This window comes from Lepisosteus platostomus, chromosome 9, assembly GCF_059453375.1.
Source record: "Lepisosteus platostomus isolate fLepPlt1 chromosome 9, fLepPlt1.hap1, whole genome shotgun sequence".
Taxonomy (NCBI): Eukaryota; Metazoa; Chordata; class Actinopteri; order Semionotiformes; family Lepisosteidae; genus Lepisosteus; species Lepisosteus platostomus.
The window spans coordinates 61450642-61472955 of NC_142619.1; the positions used below are offsets into that span (position 1 = coordinate 61450642).

Below are 22314 nucleotides of genomic sequence, written 5' to 3' on the forward strand. Positions count from 1 at the left end.
GGGGCTGCCCACGCAGCACGGCTGTGGACTGTGCCCGGGTGGACCGCAAACGAGGACTGCTTTTGTGTGCGGCCGGGGGGGATCACAACAAGAGAAAAAACACAACAAGATTTTCAGGGGGCACTGTGTGATCGCAGATAACGCCGGAGCTCAGCCCCACGCACGCACACACACAGACACACAAACACACACACAGGGGCGAGCGGAAAATGTGGACGAAACCCCCAAAAGGAGAAGCGCTTCCTCCGGTCTTGTCACACGCAGCCCCGGCCCGGCTGACCCCACCGCCCTCCGCCTCGCTACCGTCAGGGGTCCGAGGCGCGGACACTGTCACGGACCATTACACGCCACGAAGACGACGGCACCCCACGCACACCCCGGGGACCGCGGGGGTGAATCACGCCGCACAGGCTCGGCCTGCTCACGCCGCCCGGACCCCTGACCTGGAGAGATGTTTGAGGATCTGTTTTTTGATGAGTCCCGCCATGACCGCCTCCCTTTCGGCGACGCGTCCCGGCGATTAATTCTTTTTTTTTTCTTTTTACAAGGTGAGCTCCGCAGCCGGTGTCATCGCTGAGACAGGGCTCGCCGACTCCTATTCCTCCCTCGGAGAGAGAGAGAGAGGAAAAAAAAACACCAACAACAACAACAACTAAAAAAAAAAAGAAGAAGAAGAAGAAATCCGCTCCCGTCCTTCCCTGGCAGCGCGTCCTTACTGACGGCACGACACCCGCCGCCGCTCTCCGTGAGGCCCCATCCCTCCTCCCCGCTGCTACACCGCCACCTGGGCACCGGGCCTGCGCCGCAGACGCGTCCCTGCCCCCGCCTGAGCCGGCGCGAATCGGAACCGTGGCCCCGCCTCCGCGCACACGGCCGCCCCCTGCCGGCGCGGAGTGCCAGCGCCGGCCCGGCCTGCGCACCACGCTGGCGGGCGGGGGCAGCCGGGCAGCCGGGGTTTGACTGAAGCGGGGCAGACCTCGCCCTCGTCTCCTTGTTCCCCTTCCCAGCCGGCTGGGCTGTCCCCACCCCCTCCCTATTTACTGTGTATGATTTCAGCAATAACAACTTGGTGTAAAGATAAGAGCAGTTACTGTTATCGTTCAGTTCTCCATCGGTCCGCTTGTCTTTAACACATCTTACAGCGGAGTGTACAACAACTACTACTTATAATAATAATAACAACAACAACAACCATTACTTTACACAGATTGTGCTAAACCCCCACTACAGAAAAATCCAAGTCAAGTGGTTTTAGCGACCCGCAATGGCTTGGTTTTCAAACACTGTCAGTTCACCAGCAGAGACTCACAGTCTCCCTTCGCACGGAGCAGAACGCCATAAAAATCCCTTTCTATTGCACCCATGTGATATCTGTGGGATACTGCGAGGGGCAGGCCAGCGGAACATTGTTCCTGCTCATTCGATACCCTTCAGACACTCCATCCACCTCCCAGCAGGTCCGACAGACAATCATAGCTCCCTAATAAAACCCTGAGAGAGGTTACAACCGAGTCTGGACCAAACCCCGATTAGCCCGATTGGAAGCTAATCGATCCAAGAATCTCTTCCAGCTGTTTCCAGCACGAAGCAAAAGTACCGGCTTTGAGCACATGGCTGGGTAGCTTCTTCCAGACCCCCACCACTCTTTGTGTAAAGACGCGCCTTCATGTTTTAAATGCACTTCCACATCATTTCGGCTCGTGTCCTCTGGACCGTTTTTTTTTTTTTTGGTGCTGATACCGAAGTCCGCTGTGAGGACTTTGTCGGTACCTTAGAGAATTCTGAATATGTGGGGGTTGTCTCCTGTCACCACCAACATATCAGCGTGGGTAGAAATCCAATTCCACATTGAGTTCACTGTACAGCAGTACCCACAACAACTTCCTGTCGATACTGATGGAATATCTCATACACCAGGTCTTGTCAAGGCTTGTAACAACCACTCTAAATCGAAAGAACGGATGCTCGGGTGTCAGATCAAATTAATACTCTTAAATGGCTTAACATCTGACTTGGCATCTAACGCCAACTGTATCAGGCGTTATCAGAGTCAGGTCTGTACCACTGAGCAGGGCTGCCCGACCAGCAGTGTGCCTGTGTTCCCCAGGTGAGTAACAATGATCACCTTAACAATTAAAAAGCACGAGAGTGGAGCAGGTGAGGCTGTACTGCCCCCGATTCCTGGGGGATAGTGCGCTGCGAGTCATGTGAGTTCACGCACACCGGCAATGACATCATCTTCACAGGAATGCTGGCAATGACATCATCTTCACAGCGGTGTGAAGTGTGATGTCAAAGCGTCATCAAAGTGTGCCGCATTAACCCTTAACAGCTTTGACCAAGAGTCCACAGCGAAAGGAAACCAGTAAACCAGGTGGATTTATTTTCAGTATCTTGGGAAAGCACCTGACAAAACCATTGCTTGGATGGGATAATGTACAGTATATAATATTGGAAAAACGTATCACTTTCTTCTGTGTCTCCTGCTTGAGGCCATTTTCTGCCACTGCCTCTATGTATGGCTGCCCCTGCACTAATCAATCTCATCGTGTTATGTTGAGAGCGTACAGTGAATTTCCCCAAATGGGACAATCACGTTTGAGTTGAATGGAATAAAGTGCTAAATACTGTGTTTCTCTTTTTTATTTAATGTATACTCTATTATGCTCCATTTAGTACTAGTTTTTAACAAGGTTCCCTTCATACAAGTAATGATTTATTCTGAGCATCCTTATTTTACATGTACAAGATTTTAAATTATTTTCTTTATATGTAGTATTTAGAGGGTTGTAGTAGTTCAAGTAGGGAGCTGTGTCAGCATGCATAGGCTGCAAAGGAACAGGTAAAGGTTTATTCCCTGCTGAAAGGAAAAAAAAAGGGACAACGTTTTGCCCGTGGAGCCTTCAGACAAAACGTTGTGCCTTTTTTTTCCAGCACGGAATAAACCTTTACTTGTATTTGGAGGGTAGCCAAATGCCTCTCAGTGTCACAGGCAGTTTGATTCTTACTTACTTCCAGTCTCCTGGACTTAAAACATTTTTATGATTCAATTCTTTGAGTCATTTCAATTTTAATTCAAGGAGCAAAAACTCGATTGGTCCACCCACCTCAGAGCCTGAATACACCCTCAGTGAGCTGATAAACACTAAGGGAGTTGACATACAGGCTGACAAAAAATAATTGGTTTAGTCATAGGTCCTGAGTAAACAAGCCATTAAACACATATCGACAGAATCAGCTGTTAAAGAAGCCGACACCAGCCCAGAGTGCAGACCAGGACATTTCACAGGGCTGTAGCAAAGTATCTGTGATAAAATTGAGCAGATCACAGACATGAGACCTTCTACTGCTTGTACTGTTTTGCACGAGACCGAATATTGTATTACTGGTAGATATTACTTCATTCTCTCAATCAGAATGTGTTCTCCTGCACTACATGAATGATGAATTACAACAGAGAACTCACTGTGTGAAGACATGAATCATTGCAGGCTTTCTGAGCATATTTATTGCAGTCACATACTGTATGAGAGCTGATGAAACGGGCACCTTCTATGTGCACAGTAATATCTAGCTTTGTTGGGTTGTACACTCAGTTCAAAATGGATTGAATTGATTCTTTTTTTGCCATCAATACCCCATAATGACAAAGCGAAAACACGTTTTTTAGGAATTTTTTGCAAATTTATTAAAAATAAAACCTGAAAACTGACCAGTTTCCCAGTCCCTGCCACTGAGAAGCATCCCCACAGCACGATGCTGCCACCACCATGCTTCACCATAGGGATGGGATTAGCCGGGTGATGAGCAGCTGATTTTCATCAGACATGGCGTTCGGCATTCAGGCCAAAAAGTTCCATTTGTCTCATCAGACCAGAGAATCTTTGTCCTCATGCTCTCAGAGTCCTTTAGGTGCCATTTGGCAAACTCCAGGCGGGCTGTCACATGCCTTTTACTCAGGAGTGGCTTCAGTCCAGCCACTGACCAGCTACCCCACAGTCTGGTACGGCAGCTGCACCGCATCCAACCACAAGGCCCTGCAGAGGGGGGTCAGAGCTGCCCAACACCTCATCCGCAGTGCCTTACCACCCATCCGGGAAATCGACAACACCAGCTGTCCGGAAAAAGCCACCAAAACTATGACCGACCCCACTCACCCCAGTCACAACTTGTTTGCCCCTCACCATCTGGTAGAAGGTTCTGGATGATCCAGTCGCACACGACAAGTCTCCGAAATAGCTTCTTCCCCAGAGCCGTCAAACTGGTGACCCCCCCACTCCCACCCACCAAACTATGAGCTCTCCTCACTTCTTCCTGTACTCCTACACCACTACATGCACCATACAGTACCTCCGACAACTGAATGTAAGACAGACTGGAACATAAAACTTTACTTGACTGAGTTGTTCAATTTGATAATGCTGTATTATTTTGCACTGTTTGCTCCGTTTGTGTACTTTTGCACGGTTTTTTAACAGATATGGGTACTGTCATACTGGTACCATACTCATTGTTTACATTGTTATTGCATTTTCTGTCTATTGTCTTGTCTGCTGTCCTGTATATATTCTGCACCTGAGAGACTAATGAGAAACACTTTTCATTATACTACGCACCTGTGTAAGTATAATGACAAAGTTGAATTGAATTGAGACCTAATTGATGGCGGGCTGCAGAGATGGTTGTCCTTCCGCCAGCTTCTCCCATCTTTACACAGCAACTCTGAAGCTCTGTTAGAGTGGCCATTGGGTTCTTGGTCACCTCCCTGACCAAGGCCCTTCTTGCCCGAATACCCCATTTGGCTGGACGGCCAGCTCTAGGATGAGTCTTGGTGGTTCCAGACTTCTTCCATTTGACAATGACGGAGGCCACTGTGTTCCTGGGAACCTTCAATGCATTTCCAATTTTTTAATACCCTTTTCCAGATCTATGCATTGACACAATCCTATCTCAGAGATCTCCGGAGAGTTCCTTGGACTCCATGGCTTGGTTTGTACTCTGCCATGCACTGTGAGCCGTGGGGCCTTCTAAAGACAGGGGTGCGCCTTTCTAAAGCATGTCCAATCGAGTGGATTTGCCACAGGTGGACTACAGTCAAGTTCTAGAGACATCTCAAAGACGATCAAAAGAAATTTGGAGTGTCAGAGTAAAGTTACTTATGTAAATGAGAGATTTCAGTCTTTTATTTTTAATGAATTTGCAAAGTTGTGGACTCTACAACACAAAAAAAGTGTGGAAAAAGTGGAGGGGTCTGAATTCTTTCTGAAGGCGCTGCAAGTAGAATTCAGTGTTTTTTGGTACAGTTTGTACAAGGCCACCTCCCCATCGGTGATGACCGCATTCTGTAATGAAGCGCCTGCAATGCTCATTTCAGCACTATTTTGTTTGTTTGGGACTGTGTGGTGTGAATGTTCAGTATCTTCATGCATTTTTACTCTGAGGCTAAAGGTTTACATACACTGCCGTTTAAATATCGAAGCTCAATAAAACTTGTGCACAGGCTCATGTCTTCTGTGCGGATGGACTAATTATTACCAACAATAACCGGCAATAGGGCTGCATGCTGTCGCAGTGGTTAACATTGGTGCCTCGCAGTGCTGGGGCCCTGCATTCGATTCTAGGCCTGGGGTGCTGTCTGTGTGGAGTTTGCATGTGCTCACCATGTTCGCATGGGTTTCCTCTGGGTGCTCCAGTTTCCTCCCACAGCCCAAAGACATGCTGGTGGTTTAGTTAATTGGCTTCTAGGTAAATTGGCCTTGGTGTGTATACGTCTGTGTCTGTCTGCCATGTGACTGTCTGGCTTCCTGTCCAGGGTGTACCCTGCCTTGAACCTGCTGCTTGCCAGGATAGGCTCCAGTGTCCCCTGTACTGGATAAAGTGGTAAGAAAATGGATGGATTCTATGTATGACCTCTGTTAATAAACATTGGAAAAGCAAGACGTCAGTACATACAGTGATATGGATATACTGTAAGTAACTGGTGTGCTGTATTGTAGGCAGTCATTTCCAATACTGACAGCAAATCCTATTTATGAGTGTGATTCTTGAATGTTTGAACACAATAAACATCAGAGTTAAAAAATAAAATAAATCTTGCTTCTTCTTAATATTAACAATGTGCATTTTCTTACTATCATAACACCCTCTGCTGGCAATGACAAAAGCTCACAGACCCCGGTCAGATGAAAACAAAGAGGGGCTCAGTCGTGGGAAATCCTGATGGCAACAGAACTGTGGATAAAGACAATGAAAAAGCGCCAAACACCGCAAACCCCCGAAGGTGCCGCAGAGCCGAGGCAGAAATCAAACGCTGACGCATAATATTCCCAATATCTGCATTTCTAAACTGAGAATGAGAGCAAATGAGAAGTTTGAATCTGTGGGTTCACACGTGAAGGTATAATAGTGGCAACATGTCTAGATATCGCCCAATACAAATAGGGTTTGCAGTGAGGAATGGCTACAGATCAAACAGAGAGAGATTTCTGACCAAACCGTTACGCCAAGATGAAAGGTTCAGAACGGCAGGGAGGTATCACTCTGATACTGTCGTTGCTAAAACTCCATTTATCACTGCATTTTGCTTTGGTCTTTGTGCAAAGCTTGTTTCATATAGGTGTAAGAATGACATGATTCATAGAGAAACCTGATGTTTACGTTCGGGGAAAAACAAAGCCCTGAATCACCCTACCCACAGCTTGGTATGAAACTAACACGATTACTCTACCAGCACAAGCCTTCCCCGCAGCATGAATGAGGAGTGTCAAAAATGTGCCAGCAGCCATATCGCCCTGCATATCTCCAATATCAATTCTCATCATTGTTCAGTGATCTGTATTCTCTATTCTCACTGAGAGCTGGTGTGTGGGGAGTGTACTGGTGCACTCTGGCTGCCATCACATCATCCAGGTGGGGCTGCACACTGGTGGCGGTGGAGGGGATCCCCATGAACCGTAAAGCACTTTGAGTAGAGTATCCAGAAAAGCACTATATAAGGGTAGGGAATTATTACTATTATTAAATTGCTACGCAGCACTCTGCACTCCGGAATCTCAGCAAGCTGCTCTAGGCTCCTGTTAAACAGCACCCCCTGCTGGACGTATAATTACAGCAGTACCCATGTGTCTTCTCAAATCGAAATTACAGCTCTCATTTATTCAGACAGACCTGGAGAGACGATGCAATATATGCACTACATTTATTTGGGGTCAATATTGAACAAGAGATTGATACATAAACAAATTACAAGCAACACATTCCTACAGACTTTTTCAAGCGACCCCTATATTTCTAAAGTCACGATAGTTGGTTTGATGAATTGAGTGTGAGGCTAGCTTTCAAAAAGGGCCGGACATTTCCTGTCTCTGACAGTGACACTGGCAGATGAACTTACAATTGAAATACTCGGTTAAAGTGCTGAATCTCAGCTCAGCAAGAAAGAAGCTAAATTTCATGTGACCCGAGGTAAGATGGCCGCTTGAGTTTGAGATCCGCTCCACCCTTTCTTTATTTTATGAAAACTTATCCGTTTCATTTTTCCAATTAATAGTTTCACCACCGATACATTTTTCTAACATGTCAGAGACGCAGGAGGTGCAAGATTTTCCAGTTTTTTTTTTCCCAGCGCACAGGAGTACCTCACAGAAAAGAGAACAGAAGGACAAAACGTCGCTGAGGAAAGCCCGCCGCCACCTGCCACCCAAACGGACCCAGTGCTCGCCGAGATCAGGGCCGTCGGATCACGTCTAGACACGTTTATCGACGGTCGACTCGACTCAATTGCTGTTTCAGTCAGCTCAGTGCACGGGTCCCCCACTCATTTAACAGAGCGAGTTAGCGCTACCGAGGCGATGGGCGGCGGGAGCCGAAAATGGGATCTCCACGATCGCAGACCAGGTGTATAATTGGAAACGGCAGATCGAGAAGATGCCAAATAAAACTGATGATCTGGAAAACAGGGGGTCGGCGTAAAAAAACATGAAAACGCTGGGCCTGCCGGAGAGCTCGGGCGGCTCTACACCGCTCGTCACATTCCTCCAGTCAGTGCTACCGAAATGGCTAGATTTTCCCTCGGACAAAATTACAGACATTGGACAGGCCCGCAGAGGTCCTGGTCCTGGTACTGTAGCTCTAGAGGAATGTCAAAGTTATTAAAAGTAGTCACCAGGTGTTACTGAATCTCATTTAATTGCAATTACTGAATCTCATTTAATTGATTAACGGTCTTGATTGTTTCCCTCTCATACCTTTAGGTTTGGGGAACATGTTATCAAAGTTATATAGTGTGCTTGTTAATAATTGTAGATCATCATACATACCACTGAAAACTACCTGGTATTGAGACTCGGGACATTCATTTACTGAGGAATACTGGCTGACAATCTGTGAGAAGCAGTATCCACAATGCTCCATTTCAGATTTCTCAATAAATTGTATTTAACCCCAGTCCGTCTGCACAAGATATACCCAGGTAGATCGAATTGTTGTTACTGATTATTATTATTATTATTATTATTATTATTATTATTATTATTATTAACACCAATTACTGTTATTATTAAAAACAAATAAAAAGAATATTAAAAATACGATACCCAGAGAGGCTAAGATATAGTTAGCGGAAATGCTCAGTTGACACCCCAGGTAGGGTTAGGGTTAACATTCACACACTACTTAGACAATTTTTAAGCTCAGTGCTGGAGTTTGGGCACAAGTCAGGTTTAGGACGAGTGATTTTTTTCCTCCTATTTGAAAAGTTTGCCCTGCATCGGAGTGGTGTCCTATCCAGGGTGTATCCTGCTCTGCGCCCATCGCTCCCGCTCCGCCGTGTCTCCCCTGTGACCCGGAATCGGATGAAGTGGTTACAGAATGGATGCATGGAAAAAAATGGATTTCAGTGCTAAAATTGCTGACAGCTGATTTTTGGTTGGAATAATTATATGACAATTCTAATTATATAATAAAATTTGCCACATCCTGCTTGCGGTGGTGTAAGCAGAGGTCTGTTTTTGTACAGTGAACCCGCACTCCGTGTGAGACAGGGAAACGGCAGGCAGTGTGCACACAGGTTCTGTAGCAGGTTGAGGACACGGGCAGGACATGTTGCAGGTCAACAGTCCAGAGTCTCTAACCCAGCACCCAGGCTCTGTAGTCAGAGTAACAGTTCCATGACTGGTCTTCGCTAGGATGCCTCTGAATTATGGGTGGAAAATTCCACTCTAATCATGCAGTTTAACACAAGGGGTTATTATTTTATTTGATACTTGCATACAAAATTATGGAAGCCCGTTTCCGCCAGGGAGTAAAAAAAAACTCGCTATGGTATCTCGCGATTGCGACTTAAAAACTCAGAATTCCGACTTTATATCTCAGAATTGCGACTTAAAAACTCAAATTAATTAAACGATTTTTTTATGGAATCCCAATTCCGCCAGTGAGGCTTCCATAGTACCCGGAAGGAATAGTGGACGGTGGGCTTTTTAAAAAAGGTTTTCAAAAAGTCGCAATTGCGAGATATGAGGTTGTAATTCTGAGATACTTAGTCGCAATTGCGAGATACCATAGCGCGTTTTTTTTTTTCCAAACAAAATAGAGGTAGCCTAAATGATGCAATCTTCATTTTTTTTAAGCAAAGAAAAATACTTCCTGGTTGCCCTTTACGTTGAACACAGCACCTGACTGAAGACTCTTCGTCTTGAGTTAGTGATCAGGGCAAAAACAAAAAAACACTGTGTTCATGTATCGAGTTGAGACGCAAGAAACGCCGCTTTGTATGAGAGTCAGGTTGTATATTGTAGCGGATTCGCCCTGGGCAGCGCGGTGAGGGGCAGGACAGGAGTGATAATGGTCAGGTTGGGGTTTAGGAAGCTGCCCTGTTCAGCTGTCCCACAGTGAAACGGGCGTACAGTCTGATCGGTGCTCTGTCGTTCATTCACAACATCGCCTTTCATTCGCGATGGAGAGCCTGCTCTTGCGTCGGTCTTTACTTTTCCTTGTGCTCCACTGCGGTACTTCAGGTAAGGAAAAGCGTTGCCCTCTCGCCGTGGGAAGTGTGCAGATAGGCATATTGCAGCTGCTTGCTTGTTTAGACTGGAACAGGGACAAAACAGAAGCACAGTTTTGTCAATTGTTTTGTGCGAGAGATTTATTTGTATTATGCTGCACTCGGCCCTCTCATCAATGTCAATGAGTTTCACAAGTTTGCTGCGCGGTTTCGCCCGATCGCTGCACACTGAACGAGGTGCTTACGGTAACAGCCGGGGAGAGACGTTTGTAAGAAACCATGAGATTTTGGTATTTGCATATTTTATTTTGTAAAGACGTGTGAATGATTTTCTATTAATTGCTGACTGAGGCGGGGAGGCGCGAAATAGCGGCGTGTTGGTGCGGGTGGATGGGGGACGAGCCTTCGAGGAAAACCTGGCTGTGATAAAGAGGCTGCATTGGGGTTATGAAGCGCCACCAAATTCAGCAAGAATGGAGGCGCGTCACCATGATTTAGAGGTTCGGAATGATTCTCTCTGTAATAAAGAGAAAAACAGCTGGGTCACCTCCTACCTTTCAGCTACAGGGCCTTGAGCTTACAAGTACTGATAGATCCGGAATAGCGCAGGGTGCATCTTGAAAAATAAAGACTCTGGGTAAGCTGAGTGCTTTGCAAACCGTTTCAGCCTGAAGACGGCTCTCACACCATCTCCTGGTACTGCCCTGCCGGAGGCCCAGAGGGGGGACAGGCTGTGGAGCAGGACTGATCTAGGGTGGCTTCTGTAACAGTGCATGTCAGCCAGCCTGATGTGTTCATTGCAGCTGGGACCCCTAGCTCTGCAGTTTTAAACCCAGGGCCCTAACCTCCCCGTTCACCTTGAGCCCAGACAAGGAGACTGATTGTTTCTCACTGAGCCTGAAGCTCACTTTTTCACTTGTGCAGCCTCTTCTCAAAACCCCTCTCTTCAAAGAGGTTTCAAAACGCCCTTTTTCATTTTCCTCCGGTTTGCTCACACAGGTGTCCTGACTCTGAGGTCAGGCCTGTACAGTAGGAGCAGGATTGTGGCTGTGGTGTATTCGACCTCTACAGGCCACAGGCCTTGGTGGGAGATTTACACAATTAAGAGACTGTAAACGAGAGGAGCCTGGTTTTCAAGAGAGCAGGGCTCATGAACCGGAGCACTGAGGGAGGGTCTTTTACAGCATTTAAAAAACAACAGCTTCTTTCAAAATTAGCATCTGCTTTTTCAACCTGTACACCTCGTGTGGAGTTTGCATATAACCCAAAGCGTCATGATTTTCTTTAAATGTGAATGCAAAAATATTGGATTGATTACAGTAATTCACGTCGCTCATAAAGCCTCCCTGTGTCTATTTCTGTCAGTGGTGATTTAATTCACATGTGGAGTAACATACACCTGGGGAGCAGCTGACATGGTTCGTTATGTTTGCCAGCGATGAAGTGATAAAGTTGTTATCTCCAGTGTCTGACTGAAATCAGACGACCTGGGTGAATGTGCATCTCAGAGGTGTCTGCTTTCATTTGGAAGGAGCTTTCATGACGGGAACTCTCTGTCCCACCTTTGTTTGTCAGCGATGCATTCAAAAACTAATTTTTGTTAAAACAAGCACTTCCTCTTTGTGTAATTTGTGGGTTCTTCACTCAAGAGCTGCCTTTCCTGTCTACACAGCATCAGTTCGTTCTCCTGGTTAAAGGCAGAGGGACATTCCCAGTTAGCTGCTGTGACCTTTTACAATTCATAATCCGTTTACATGTGAAAGCAATGACTCATTCAAGTTCAAGTTTGTCATTATACCCATATACAGGTATATGGTTTAATGAAATGCTATTTAGCTAGCTCTCAGATAAGTAGTACAAAAAACAACAACAATACAATTGTATAATAAAAGAAAGGGACAACAGGTCGTGTGCAAAAACAACAGGCAATATGCAAAACAACAAAAAGGTAACAGGTAATGTGCAAAACCGCATCAACAAAATGAAATAAAAGGATAGAAATTATGAGGAGTGAGCTTTTTGACACACTATTTCTTTACTGAATAGCTTAGTACTGCTACTATGGCAGAATAAATAAGCATTCAAGTGCAAAAGTATTGTTTTATTGTATCTGAAAAATCAATTAATTGTGTGTAGTCATATGCTCTCCACGTAAAAGATGGTGTTTTTTATTGATCCTTAATGCATCAAGAAATTATATTATTTCTTTAATGTGAGGACTAAAGCAGTCTGTATTTCAACCAGCAGCTGTATCACCCTGCCACTCACAACTGGCAGGCCACTGCAGCTCGGCAGTTTGAGCCTGGTCAGTACCTGAATGGGAGACTCCTGGGAAAGCTGAGGTTGCTGCTGGAAGAGGTGTTAGTGGGGCCAGCAGGGGGTGCTCACCCTGCAGTCTGTGTGGGTCCAGTTGCCCTAGTATAGTGACAAGGACACTGTACTCTAAAAAGGTGCCATCCTTTTGATGAGACATAAAAATAGGTCCTGACTCTCATTAAAAATCTCAGGGTGTTTCTCGAAAAGAGTAGGGGTGTTACCCTGGAGTCCTGGACAAATTTCCCCCTGGCCTTTACCAGTCATGGCCTCCTAATAATCCCCATCTCTGAACTGGCTTCATCCCTCTGCTTTCCTCCCTACTACCCTCCTCCCTCCTCCAAACTGGTGTGTGGGGAGAGTACTGGTGTGCATCATCCAGGTGGGGCTGCACACTGGTGGTGGTGGAGGGGATCCCCATTACCTGTAAAGAGCTTTCAGTAGAGTGTCCAGAAAAGCGTGATATAAACGTAAGGAATAATAATATTATGTCTCGGTGCCTCAAGACAGGCAAACTGAGTGAGGTAATGTTCCCCGAGCTGCACTTTCCAGTTCCGCACAGAGACAAAAGGAAAAAGTCTCATGGTTGATAAATAAATCAGCACAATGTCTTTATTGTCTTAGTCTCTACTTTATTCAGTATAAAATCTAAAAATCAGTAAAAAATAAGAGTAAACTATTATGTTAAACAATTTTTAAAATGAAACTGAATGTAATGAAATTGTAAATTAAAACTTTTAAGTAGTTTTAACATTTAATTTATAAACAAAACAGTCGACAAGTAGCAATAATCTAAAAGCCTAAGTAAGGAAATATACAAGTGTGCGGCATTGCATTGCTAGCATCAGGGAAAATATTATTTTCATCTGATGTATTTCATGTGGTATCTCATAATTATGACACAGGAAATGATCTCATAATTGCGAGATACCAATGGTCATGTGGGTGTATGAACAATCTGTATCATGCTGTGCACTGACAGCACCTAGAAGCTACCGAGAGCTCAGCTGAACAGCGGCCAGTGTTGGTGACCGAGTCCAGCGCTGCAGAATGGGGTTCAGTCATGATAACGTTACAGTTTGTAGCTCATGTGAACACGGTCGTTATAACCAGGAGGAACCCGTATAACTCTGACCCATCCTTGAACAATTTAAGAGCGTACCAGGTGGTTTCATTCTGTGAAATGTACAGTAAGTGTTTCCATTTGTACCAAAGAAGGTGCAATACTCCAACTCAAATTGAAAATGTAGATTGCACAGAGGGGAATCAAGGCCTTAATAACTCTGAGGGGGGAAAACACACTTCTTTCCTCAATCACCCCTAGCCTCCAGCAACATCCGTTGCTTACAGAAGTGAGTATTTTCAATATACTGTAACATTTTCACTTGTGCAATAACTGCACCCGCTTTGGATCCGAGTTTACGAATTCGTGCCAAAAAGGAATAATTTAACAACGAGGCCTTGTCTTCCTAGGTTGGTTTGGAGTCAGTCCTGTGGTGAGACAGAAGTCGTGTGAGGAGATGAGGAAGGGGGACGTGTATGTGATCGGGACGGAGGAGGAGGCTGGCATGGGCCTGGACTCCTGTGACCAAGACTGGTCTTCGGTGTCGGTAAGACAGGAAGAGGAGAGAGACGGGGGAGAACGAGGAGTGTTGCAGGGGGGATGAGGCCAGATGGGTTCAGATAGATAGATCACTTCGTTGGCCAAGTGAGTTTTCACTTACAAGGAATTTGACTTGGTGAGTCGCTCATACACTATACACATACAGACATACCATATAGACATAGACGCGTAACACACGATATACATTTCAGAACTTCAAGACTGTGTCAGAACTCTACCTACGTGTGATAACCATATACATGTATACAGATATTTGAAAATGATAAATAAACCATCCATAATAAATATCCATATACAGATGAGATTATTAATGCAAGTAATGCTGTGGTTGTAAAGTATGTAATCAATATTCAATTTTGATAGCACAATTTAAGTCATGTTCAGTGATTAATAGGGGTGATTAATGAGAGTCACTGCTGAAGAAAAAAGCTGTTTTTGTGTCTTGTGCTCCTGGTGTCAATTGACCTAAATCTTTTCCCTGATGGGAGACATTGAAAACTATAATGGCCAGGGTGAGAGAAGTCCCCAATGATCCTGCCAGCACGCGTCTGGGTCCTGGAGGGTAGGCAGGTCACAGCCTGTGATCCTCTCAGCTGTCCTAACGACATGCTGGAGTCTGTTCTTGTCCTGTGTGGTTACAGAGCCGAACCAGACAGTAATGGAAAAAGCAAGGATGGACTCAGTGAGAGCTGTATAGAACTGGATCATCCTTTCCTGCAACAGATCAAATGTTTCTAATTGTCTCGGGAAGTAAATCGTTTGCTGAGCTTTCTTGGTGACGTTGACTTCCCATTTGAGATCATGAGAAATTGTGGTACCCAGGAACCTAAAAGACGAAACCGTGGTGATTGCTGAGCCTTGAATGAATATTGGAGGAAGAGTTGGGGTGCGTCTCCTCAGGTCTACTATCATCTCCACAGTTTTTGGGGTGTTAAGCTCCAGCTTGTGTTGAGAGCACCAGTCTACCAGTTGATTCTGTCTGTATGTAGACTCATCACCTTCATGAATAAGACGGATTAGTGTCGTATCATCTGCAAACTGGAGGAGCTTCACAGAGCAGGCATTTGAGGTGCAGTCATTGGTGTATAGGGAAAAAAGCAGAGGCGAGAGCACACAGCCCTGTGGTGCTCCTATATTGAAGATTTTTGTCTTTGACGTGTGCTTACACTGTCTACTGTCTGTCAGGAAATTCCTAATCCACCGACAGATGGGTTCTGGCAAGGTCAGCTGGGAGAGCTAAGCCTGTAGGAGCTCTGGAATAATAGTGTTAAAGGCAGAGCTGAAATCTACTAATACAATCCTGGGGTAGGTCTTCGGATGGTCCAGATGTTGAAGTAAGTAGTGCAAGCCCATATTGACTGGGTCATCTACAGGTCTATTGGCTCTGTAAGCCAACTGCAAGGGGTCCAGCAGGGGATCTGTGATGCTTTTAATGTGGGCTAGCATGAGCCTTTCGATGGTTTTCATGACTGCAGAAGTCAGTGCAACCGGTCTGTAATCGTTTAGATCCTTGATCTGGGACTTCTTCGGAATAGGTACGATGGTGGAACTTTTACAGCAAGCAGGAACAGTGCAAAGATCCAGTGACTCATTGAAAATGTCTGTAAAAAGTGGTGCTAGTTGATCTGCACAGTACTTTATTGAAGCAGGAGAAACGGAGTCTGGGCCAGGAGCCTTCCTGAGTTTCTTCAGTGACCTCTCTCTTTTTTACCATCCTTCTGCTTCCAGGTCATTTAAAAAATGGGATCTTGCAGTGTTACTTTAAATCCCGAGAGCACCATTCATTTGAAATGCATATATCTCCAAAATGTTTTAAAAGCATTCCATGCTAAAATGAACAAGTATCTACAGAAGCTTTGTGGGTTGTCGCATCTGAAGAGGCCCAACAGCTAAAATATGATTTTTTAATTTCCTTTTTACCTTTCAGCAGGAATTCCTGTTCCTGTACGGCTCACACACTGACAGCTCCCCGCTTGAACCCGTGTTTATAAGTTACGCACTGCAGACACAATTAACCCATGACTATATTATTGCATTCAGCAGAACAAAAACCTTCCATTCATACAGTACAGTAGGTACTTGAGCTTGATCCACTGGTTTTTCACTAGGTGCATCTGAACCTTTAACACCTACCAAGAGCTACAGACTGAACCTGGTCAAACAATCCTGTTTTGCAGGCCTTAGAGAACAACTCCATTCAGCTGGCTTATTTTTACAACTCCACTGCAGAATTCATGAGCCCAGTGGTGCAGCTGTCTCAGCGCAAGATTGTCCTGGATTCGTGCGTAAGCATCGCCCTGCACCTCGAGTGCAACAAGGTGAGCAGTTTCCATTCTGCAGAGCCACCTGCCCATGTCCAGCAGGATCTGAGCTGCTCAATGCTCCATCAAACTCATTAAGGCCTAGGTCTCGCTGTATGAGTGCAACTGCCTATACACAGTTCTTCCAAGACAAAACAAAAACAAATGACTTTTTTCTGTTGCAGAAGGAGTACTTTTTCCGCTTTTTAGGTAAGTGAGAAACCTTCCCTGCTTGCCATGGTGCAGTATGTCCGTTGGCAGGTCTGCCCGTCAGACTGCTGTCTCTGAACATTGGCTTTGTTCGTCTGGTCAGCATTGCGTGCTCTCTGCCCCAAACAGGACCTCGGTGCTCATGAGCAGCGTTGGCGAGCAGAAATAGCTGAACATTTTTAATTGACAAGCTCTAGGGGAGTTAGTTAGAATGAAGTTACACAATAGCATAAAGATTTGCCTTCTTTCTATCCGTGTGAAGTACTTTGTGTGATGTTTGTTTGCATCAGTAGGGTGGTCTTTTAAGAAGTGTATACAGTAGAAAGCAAAGGTTTGTTTGGGAAGGAACAGCTTCAGTCTTTATGGCAATCATTCGTTTTCAATCTAATACCTTCAGTCATCTTTCTCCTCTTCTCTTCTGTTAGTCACTGAAGAGCCCAAAAGGAAACTACGCTTTCTTGGTAAGTTACAGATTTCGAGATGTTAGTCTTCAGAAGCGTATCCTTCTAATAATTCTTGATTAAAATTGTGTATCACATAGAGGAGGGGGCTTACTGCATCTCTGCCACACTAGGTTTGTATGGTTAATGGAAGTTAAACCCTTTAAAAGCACTGGAGCCCCCTGCACATCTAACATGCCTTTGTTTGTGTGTTTTGTGTGCACTTTACCATTTGTAATGTCTGTTTATCCGGGGTGTTTGTGCAGGTCTGGGAAGTCTGGAAAAGTCTGGAATTAAAAGTGGCTGACTTTTAGATCTGGAAAAGTTTGGAAAACGAGACATAAGTTTGCAAAAAGTTTGTAAAGCACAGTCTAGCTTTTAGCTGTATTGTAGCTATAGCCTTCATTTAAATATTAGATTGTGATAAAAGACATCGTAGCCTTCATGCTGAAGCAGAGCAAATTTGTGAACTGAAGCACAGAATTCTGACCTAGTTTACAGAAACGATAAATTCTTTGATTTGTTGCACACAGCTTTGGCCGTTACTAATGTTGCAAACTTGCATGTACTTCAGTAAAGTAAAATGTGCACAAATTTGTGTTCTCTGACTCATCAACTTGTTTGCATTGGTAATTTTAATATTATGATGCACTGTTACCCACAATACCTAAACTAAAAGGGGTTTGTTTTCTCACACGCTGTTAATTTTCTGTTCAAAGCAGCAAAATAAAATGGGAAACTGATGGGAAAACTCACTATGGACATTTTTTTCTGTCCATTAAGCAAAAATTTGGGGTCTGCAAAAAGACAAATTCATAATACAAGAAATTGTATGTAACCAATAAAGTGATCTTTAAAAAAAAGTCTACACTAAAGGAAAGAGAGGAGAAAGAGGATGCACTGTGCAGGCCAGGAGAGCGAGAGCTCATCAGAGCCCTGGGGTGAGCACACCAGGCTCCCTCTGTAATGAAAGCGTTCTTTCCAGACCCTATGTGTACGACACAATCCGAAGTAGTGAGGAAACACTGGGGAATACGGGGATGAAAACAGGGGGGCGTGTCCAAAGTGCGCTGGTGCACGGGGGAGGTGTGGTCGAGGCAAACAATCCAGAGGTAATCCAGACGGTTTGTTCCTCCTATATCTGTTTCAATCTTAAAAGGGACAGAAACTGACGACTGCACCCCAGCTGCCGAATAGCATTAATAGACCTGGCTCACAATCAGGAGAGAGAGTTCATATTTAACAGTTATCTCCCTGACATAAAAGACACTTCAAGTTAAATTCAATGAATGCATGATGATATATATAATGGTATGATATGTTAATGCATGAATGTCTCACGCTGTGCTTTGTCATGTTTAATGTTATTATGGGAATTGTCGTTATTCTCTCCAGGTTTGTGGGTTGCTGGTGTGGTTGCCGTTCTGCTCATTATTGGAGTGCTGTCCTTGGTCACATTCAACAAGTTCAGACAGGCAGGGTGAGTACTGATGGAAGGACATGCAGTAATTTGGTGTCATCGTACAAACAGGTAGGGTCATTCGTCCAGGCTATCTGGGTTACTTGCTATAAGTGTCACGATCAGTTCTTTCCAGACCCTGTGCGGACGACACAATCCAGAATTGTGAGGAAACACTGGGGAAAAAGTCATGCAGGAATATGGGAATGAAAACAGGGGGGGTGTCCAAAGTGCGCTGGTGCACGGGGGAGGTGTGGCCGAGGCAAACAGTCCAGAAGAAATCCAAAGGGGGAATCCAAAACGAAAGCAAAGGTCCATGGCCGTGTAATCCATCCGAAAACCAGGGATTAAAAACAGGTGCCGGGTCGGGACCGGCGGAGGGAGCTAAAAACATAATGGAGCCAAGCGCCACGAGGACCCGGGCTCGCACGACGCGGAGATCAGGTGCAGAGCCTCGAGTGAAGTGAGTGAACTGAAACAGGGTGGAAACAAGGAACAGGTGCGGGGAAGAGGCAAACGATGAAGGGCTGGAGCACCCTGAAGAGGAGAGGTTTGCGATCGTGACAATAAGCTAATTGTTCTGAAGCCCTCCTGCAGCCGGTTCTTTAAAGAAGCTTGTCCAGACTAAAGCAGTAACTTCAAGAGCCTGCATCTTTCCAGGGCTGGTGTCATGATCGTAATCCCTCCTTTTAAGGGCGCTCCGGCTCTTTTGTATTTCTCTAATTCCGTGCACCTGCCCCCAGTCCTGCCTTTCCTTATTTAAGCCGGGCACTCTCGCTTCTCTGGGCTCTGCACTGGAAGACAGACCCCTGGAGGTCCGCCTACCACCCTACGCCTGTGGCCTAAGGGCACAGGCCTCCTATCGCCGTCCTGACTCAGAGCGCCTGGCCTCGTCATCCTGCTTTTATTTCCCTGTCCCTGTACTGGGTCCCATTTCAGTTTTTAATTCTGTTTTGTCCCATCTCGATTGGATCACCCAGGTTTGGACTTTTGGACTTCATCCCGGATTTCCCTCCTGGACTCCTTGGACTTGTTCGCCCTGGCTACGCCCCCCGAGCACCAGCTCACCATCGTCACGCCCCCCTGTCTGTCACCCCCTCCTGATCCATGTCGTCCTTTTCCACTTGCTCCCGGATGATACCGTCTGCACAGGGTCCAGAATTACGCTTCGCATTACAGCTGGGGGCTGGAGACAGTGCATTCAGATCTACAGGTACTTGCTGGAGTAGACAGTACGCACAACCCCTCAGGATCTTTTAAATAACATAACGGAACAAGTGGAAAACGTGAATGGGACTGGACTGGAAAAAGTGAAGGACTTGATTCTGAATCGGTAATTTTGAAGGAGAAAAAAATGAATCTGTGTGTTTTCACAAAACCTCAAGCTGTATGTACAATTTAGTTATTTATTAGATGTAGCAGAAAAGCTACTACAGCTTTTAAAGATTTAGGATTTTAAGATTATTTAAAATATGTTGCCTTGAACCATAACCCTGGCACTGCTTCTTTTATTCAAGCCCTCAGGAATGCATCTGAGATGATGAGCGGTAGGTCCTTACTATCACAAACCAGGACATTCTTAAATGAGCCGGTTCCTGATTCCTCCAGAGATGAAATACTCTACAACAGAGCCACGTTGAAGGACCTGCAGGGTGGGCAAGCACAGGACACCTGATGAAGTCACAGCCAATCACCAACAGTGATTATACAGAAGAAACATTGGTCATCTCCAAAACACAGTGACCAGGAACCTGGCCAAAGGAACTGGACACAGGCAGACCTGGCTGTCCAGAGAGGACAGGCCCAGTGACCACAGCCTGGCCAAAGGAACTGGACACAGGCAGACCAGACAGGCTGTGCTCTCAGTGACAATGATGCACTTCCTACTGCACTGTGAGAAATACCTTGGGATTAGAGAAACATTCTTCCCTTAAATAACTAATCTAAATCCAGAATTCCCACACCTGCCAGAATCACAACAACTCCCAGTCCTACTGGGAAAGCGGGGAGGGAATTTAACTGGGCTGCATCCCAGTATGTTCGTATATTTCTGTTACAGCCTGAAGAACAGAGAGCTTGTCTCTCAATAATACAGTGTGTGAACTCCTATCCCAGCCTGAGGAACAGACAAGGAGCCTGTTAGATAGTAATGCTTTATTAACTGTCCAGTGTTATGAAATGTAAATTGTTTTCACTTTAGTAACAATGTCCTTCACCAGCCATGCCAAACAGGCTCTTCGACTGTGAACGAGAAACAGAGGAGACGCTGAAAGAAGGAACATCGTCACCCTTCTCTTTCTCTGAGCTGCTGCAACGTGAGAGGGCCGTGTCCTGATCTTCCTTGGACACCAGAGTCTGGCTCAGTGATCCGGACATGATTGTAGGGATATTGCAGTCCTGTTGGTTTGGGGAAGATCCTGTAGTGAGTTCCTCAGACTAAATACAATATGTCCTAGTTTGAGGATGCCTCTGAAATGCAAAATTCAGTATGCAGATATTTATGTTTTTGATTAATGCTTTGTTATTTTGCCTATAAAAACATTTGTTCTATTGATCAATAAGGTGATACCGTGTCATGGCTGCAAGCGAAATGTGAAAACTGCACAGGTCATACCTCATATCACAGTGGCCTCAATAGTATTTTCCTGTAAGTGTGTGGCAAGTTGTTCCCTCTTCTTTCACTCTGACACCACTCTGATCCAGGAACAATGTACCCCTGTAACCCTGTTCAACATTTGCTGAGTAGCTGGGTGTTTTGTATTAACAGTTATTTATTTGCTCTTCTTTTCAAAATAAAATAGTACTGCAATTCACCGCTTTAACTGTGCAGCAGGATGGGTCTTCCCTTGGTCACAGTGCGCGTAAAACCCAGGGATGGGTTGCGGCGGGGAGGTGTAAGTCCCCCTCTTCACAGCAGCCTGTGTAGATACAGCAGTAGAGGGAGCTGCTGCCTTGTGCAACACCAGGTAAACACCAACAGACTCGGACGCTCTTCTGCTCCTGCAGACGTAGTATTGTACTGAAACTGTCAAACGAGCGCTTCAGTTGCGTCCACAGTTGCGGAACTGTTCAAATCACTGTGAAATCAGTGAATCGCTGTAGTATTGCACGATTTCGCGGGAAGGAATCGCCCCCAGTTCCTTGCCGAATGGGGACGTTTCATGTTCTAGCCTGTCGCAGTGGACAGAAGTTGCCACAGAGAATAAAATATTAATCTTAGTCAAATTGAACTTTATTACAGTTTTACACATACAGTCATTTATGTGGAAACAAAATCTCATCGGCTCACTTTAGATTCGTGCTGTATGGATTCTAGGTGCGGACTTTTGACAGCTTTTATTTCGTCACCCTGTTTGGACTGATGGATATTCAGTATTTGTTGCAAACACTCATGATAAGAATCTGCGGAAACTCTTGAGGAAGACAGAAGTGAAGCAGAGAGATACTTGGCAGGTCAAAGCACACACATTCTCACACGTGATAATATTTTAGTTCCATTTGTTATTTACTGTTCCACAGCGCCCTGCACTGCAGGGTTTACTTGTGGCTACTTAGTCTCTCTCCAGCCAGTGTAGTGCAAAACTGCCATGCTCAAAATCACCAAGAAATGTCAGTTTGTAGGGAAGCTTCTTGAGCATTTCAGGGCCAGTATATACTGTATTTAGAAATTATCCTTTGGGTTCTTCATACAGATTACCATATATGTATTAAACTATGTCCAGTTTAATTGCAACATACATGTTCTGCAAATATTCTACGTTTTGTGTAACCAGAATACATACGGGAAATCCCACAAATGTGTTTTTAGGACAAAGTGTATTTTGCTGTCAAGTAAAAACAGGAAAGAGACAAATGATCAAAGGGTGCCTGCTGATTGACTTTACTCAGAGTCATTAGGTTTGCCATATTAGGGAATAAGCATTCAACTCTGATGCGCCATTGTTAAGAAGCTTCCATAACACTGA

The 22314-nt window shown here is 45.1% G+C and overlaps 2 protein-coding genes and 1 pseudogene across 5 annotated transcripts in view; 1 reads left to right on the forward strand and 2 right to left on the reverse strand.

The window, feature by feature from the left end:
* bltp3b (bridge-like lipid transfer protein family member 3B) overlaps positions 1-840 on the reverse strand; it is a 65041-nt gene extending 64201 nt beyond the window's left edge. For both annotated transcript variants that reach the window (XM_088646014.1, XM_088646013.1), the window contains exon 1: positions 444-840. In XM_088646014.1, coding sequence (XP_088502140.1) covers positions 444-487 — 44 coding nt within the window. In that variant the 5' untranslated portion in view covers positions 488-840. The remainder of the gene's footprint in view (positions 1-443) is intronic.
* On the reverse strand, positions 773-4893 carry LOC148655398 (uncharacterized; annotated as a pseudogene).
* A 4089-nt stretch (positions 4894-8982) lies between these two features.
* LOC148655399 (uncharacterized) lies at positions 8983-21171 on the forward strand. 3 transcript variants are annotated; one of them, XR_015941265.1, is made up of 8 exons: positions 8983-10016; positions 13790-13926; positions 16118-16258; positions 16426-16450; positions 16876-16911; positions 18286-18370; positions 19330-19562; positions 19867-21171. XR_015941265.1 is itself a non-coding variant. In XM_088646020.1 (7 exons), the coding sequence occupies exons 1-7, from the start codon at positions 9956-9958 to the stop codon at positions 19451-19453; spliced, it is 609 nt and encodes a 202-aa protein (XP_088502146.1). In that variant the 5' UTR covers positions 8983-9955; the 3' UTR covers positions 19454-21171. The 3 variants fall into 3 exon arrangements, 2 of the variants coding, with proteins under 2 accessions (XP_088502146.1, XP_088502148.1); XM_088646020.1 differs by having other exon boundaries at positions 19330-21171; XM_088646022.1 differs by lacking the exon at positions 19330-19562 and having other exon boundaries at positions 8986-10016.
* Positions 21172-22314: the final 1143 nt, after the last annotated feature.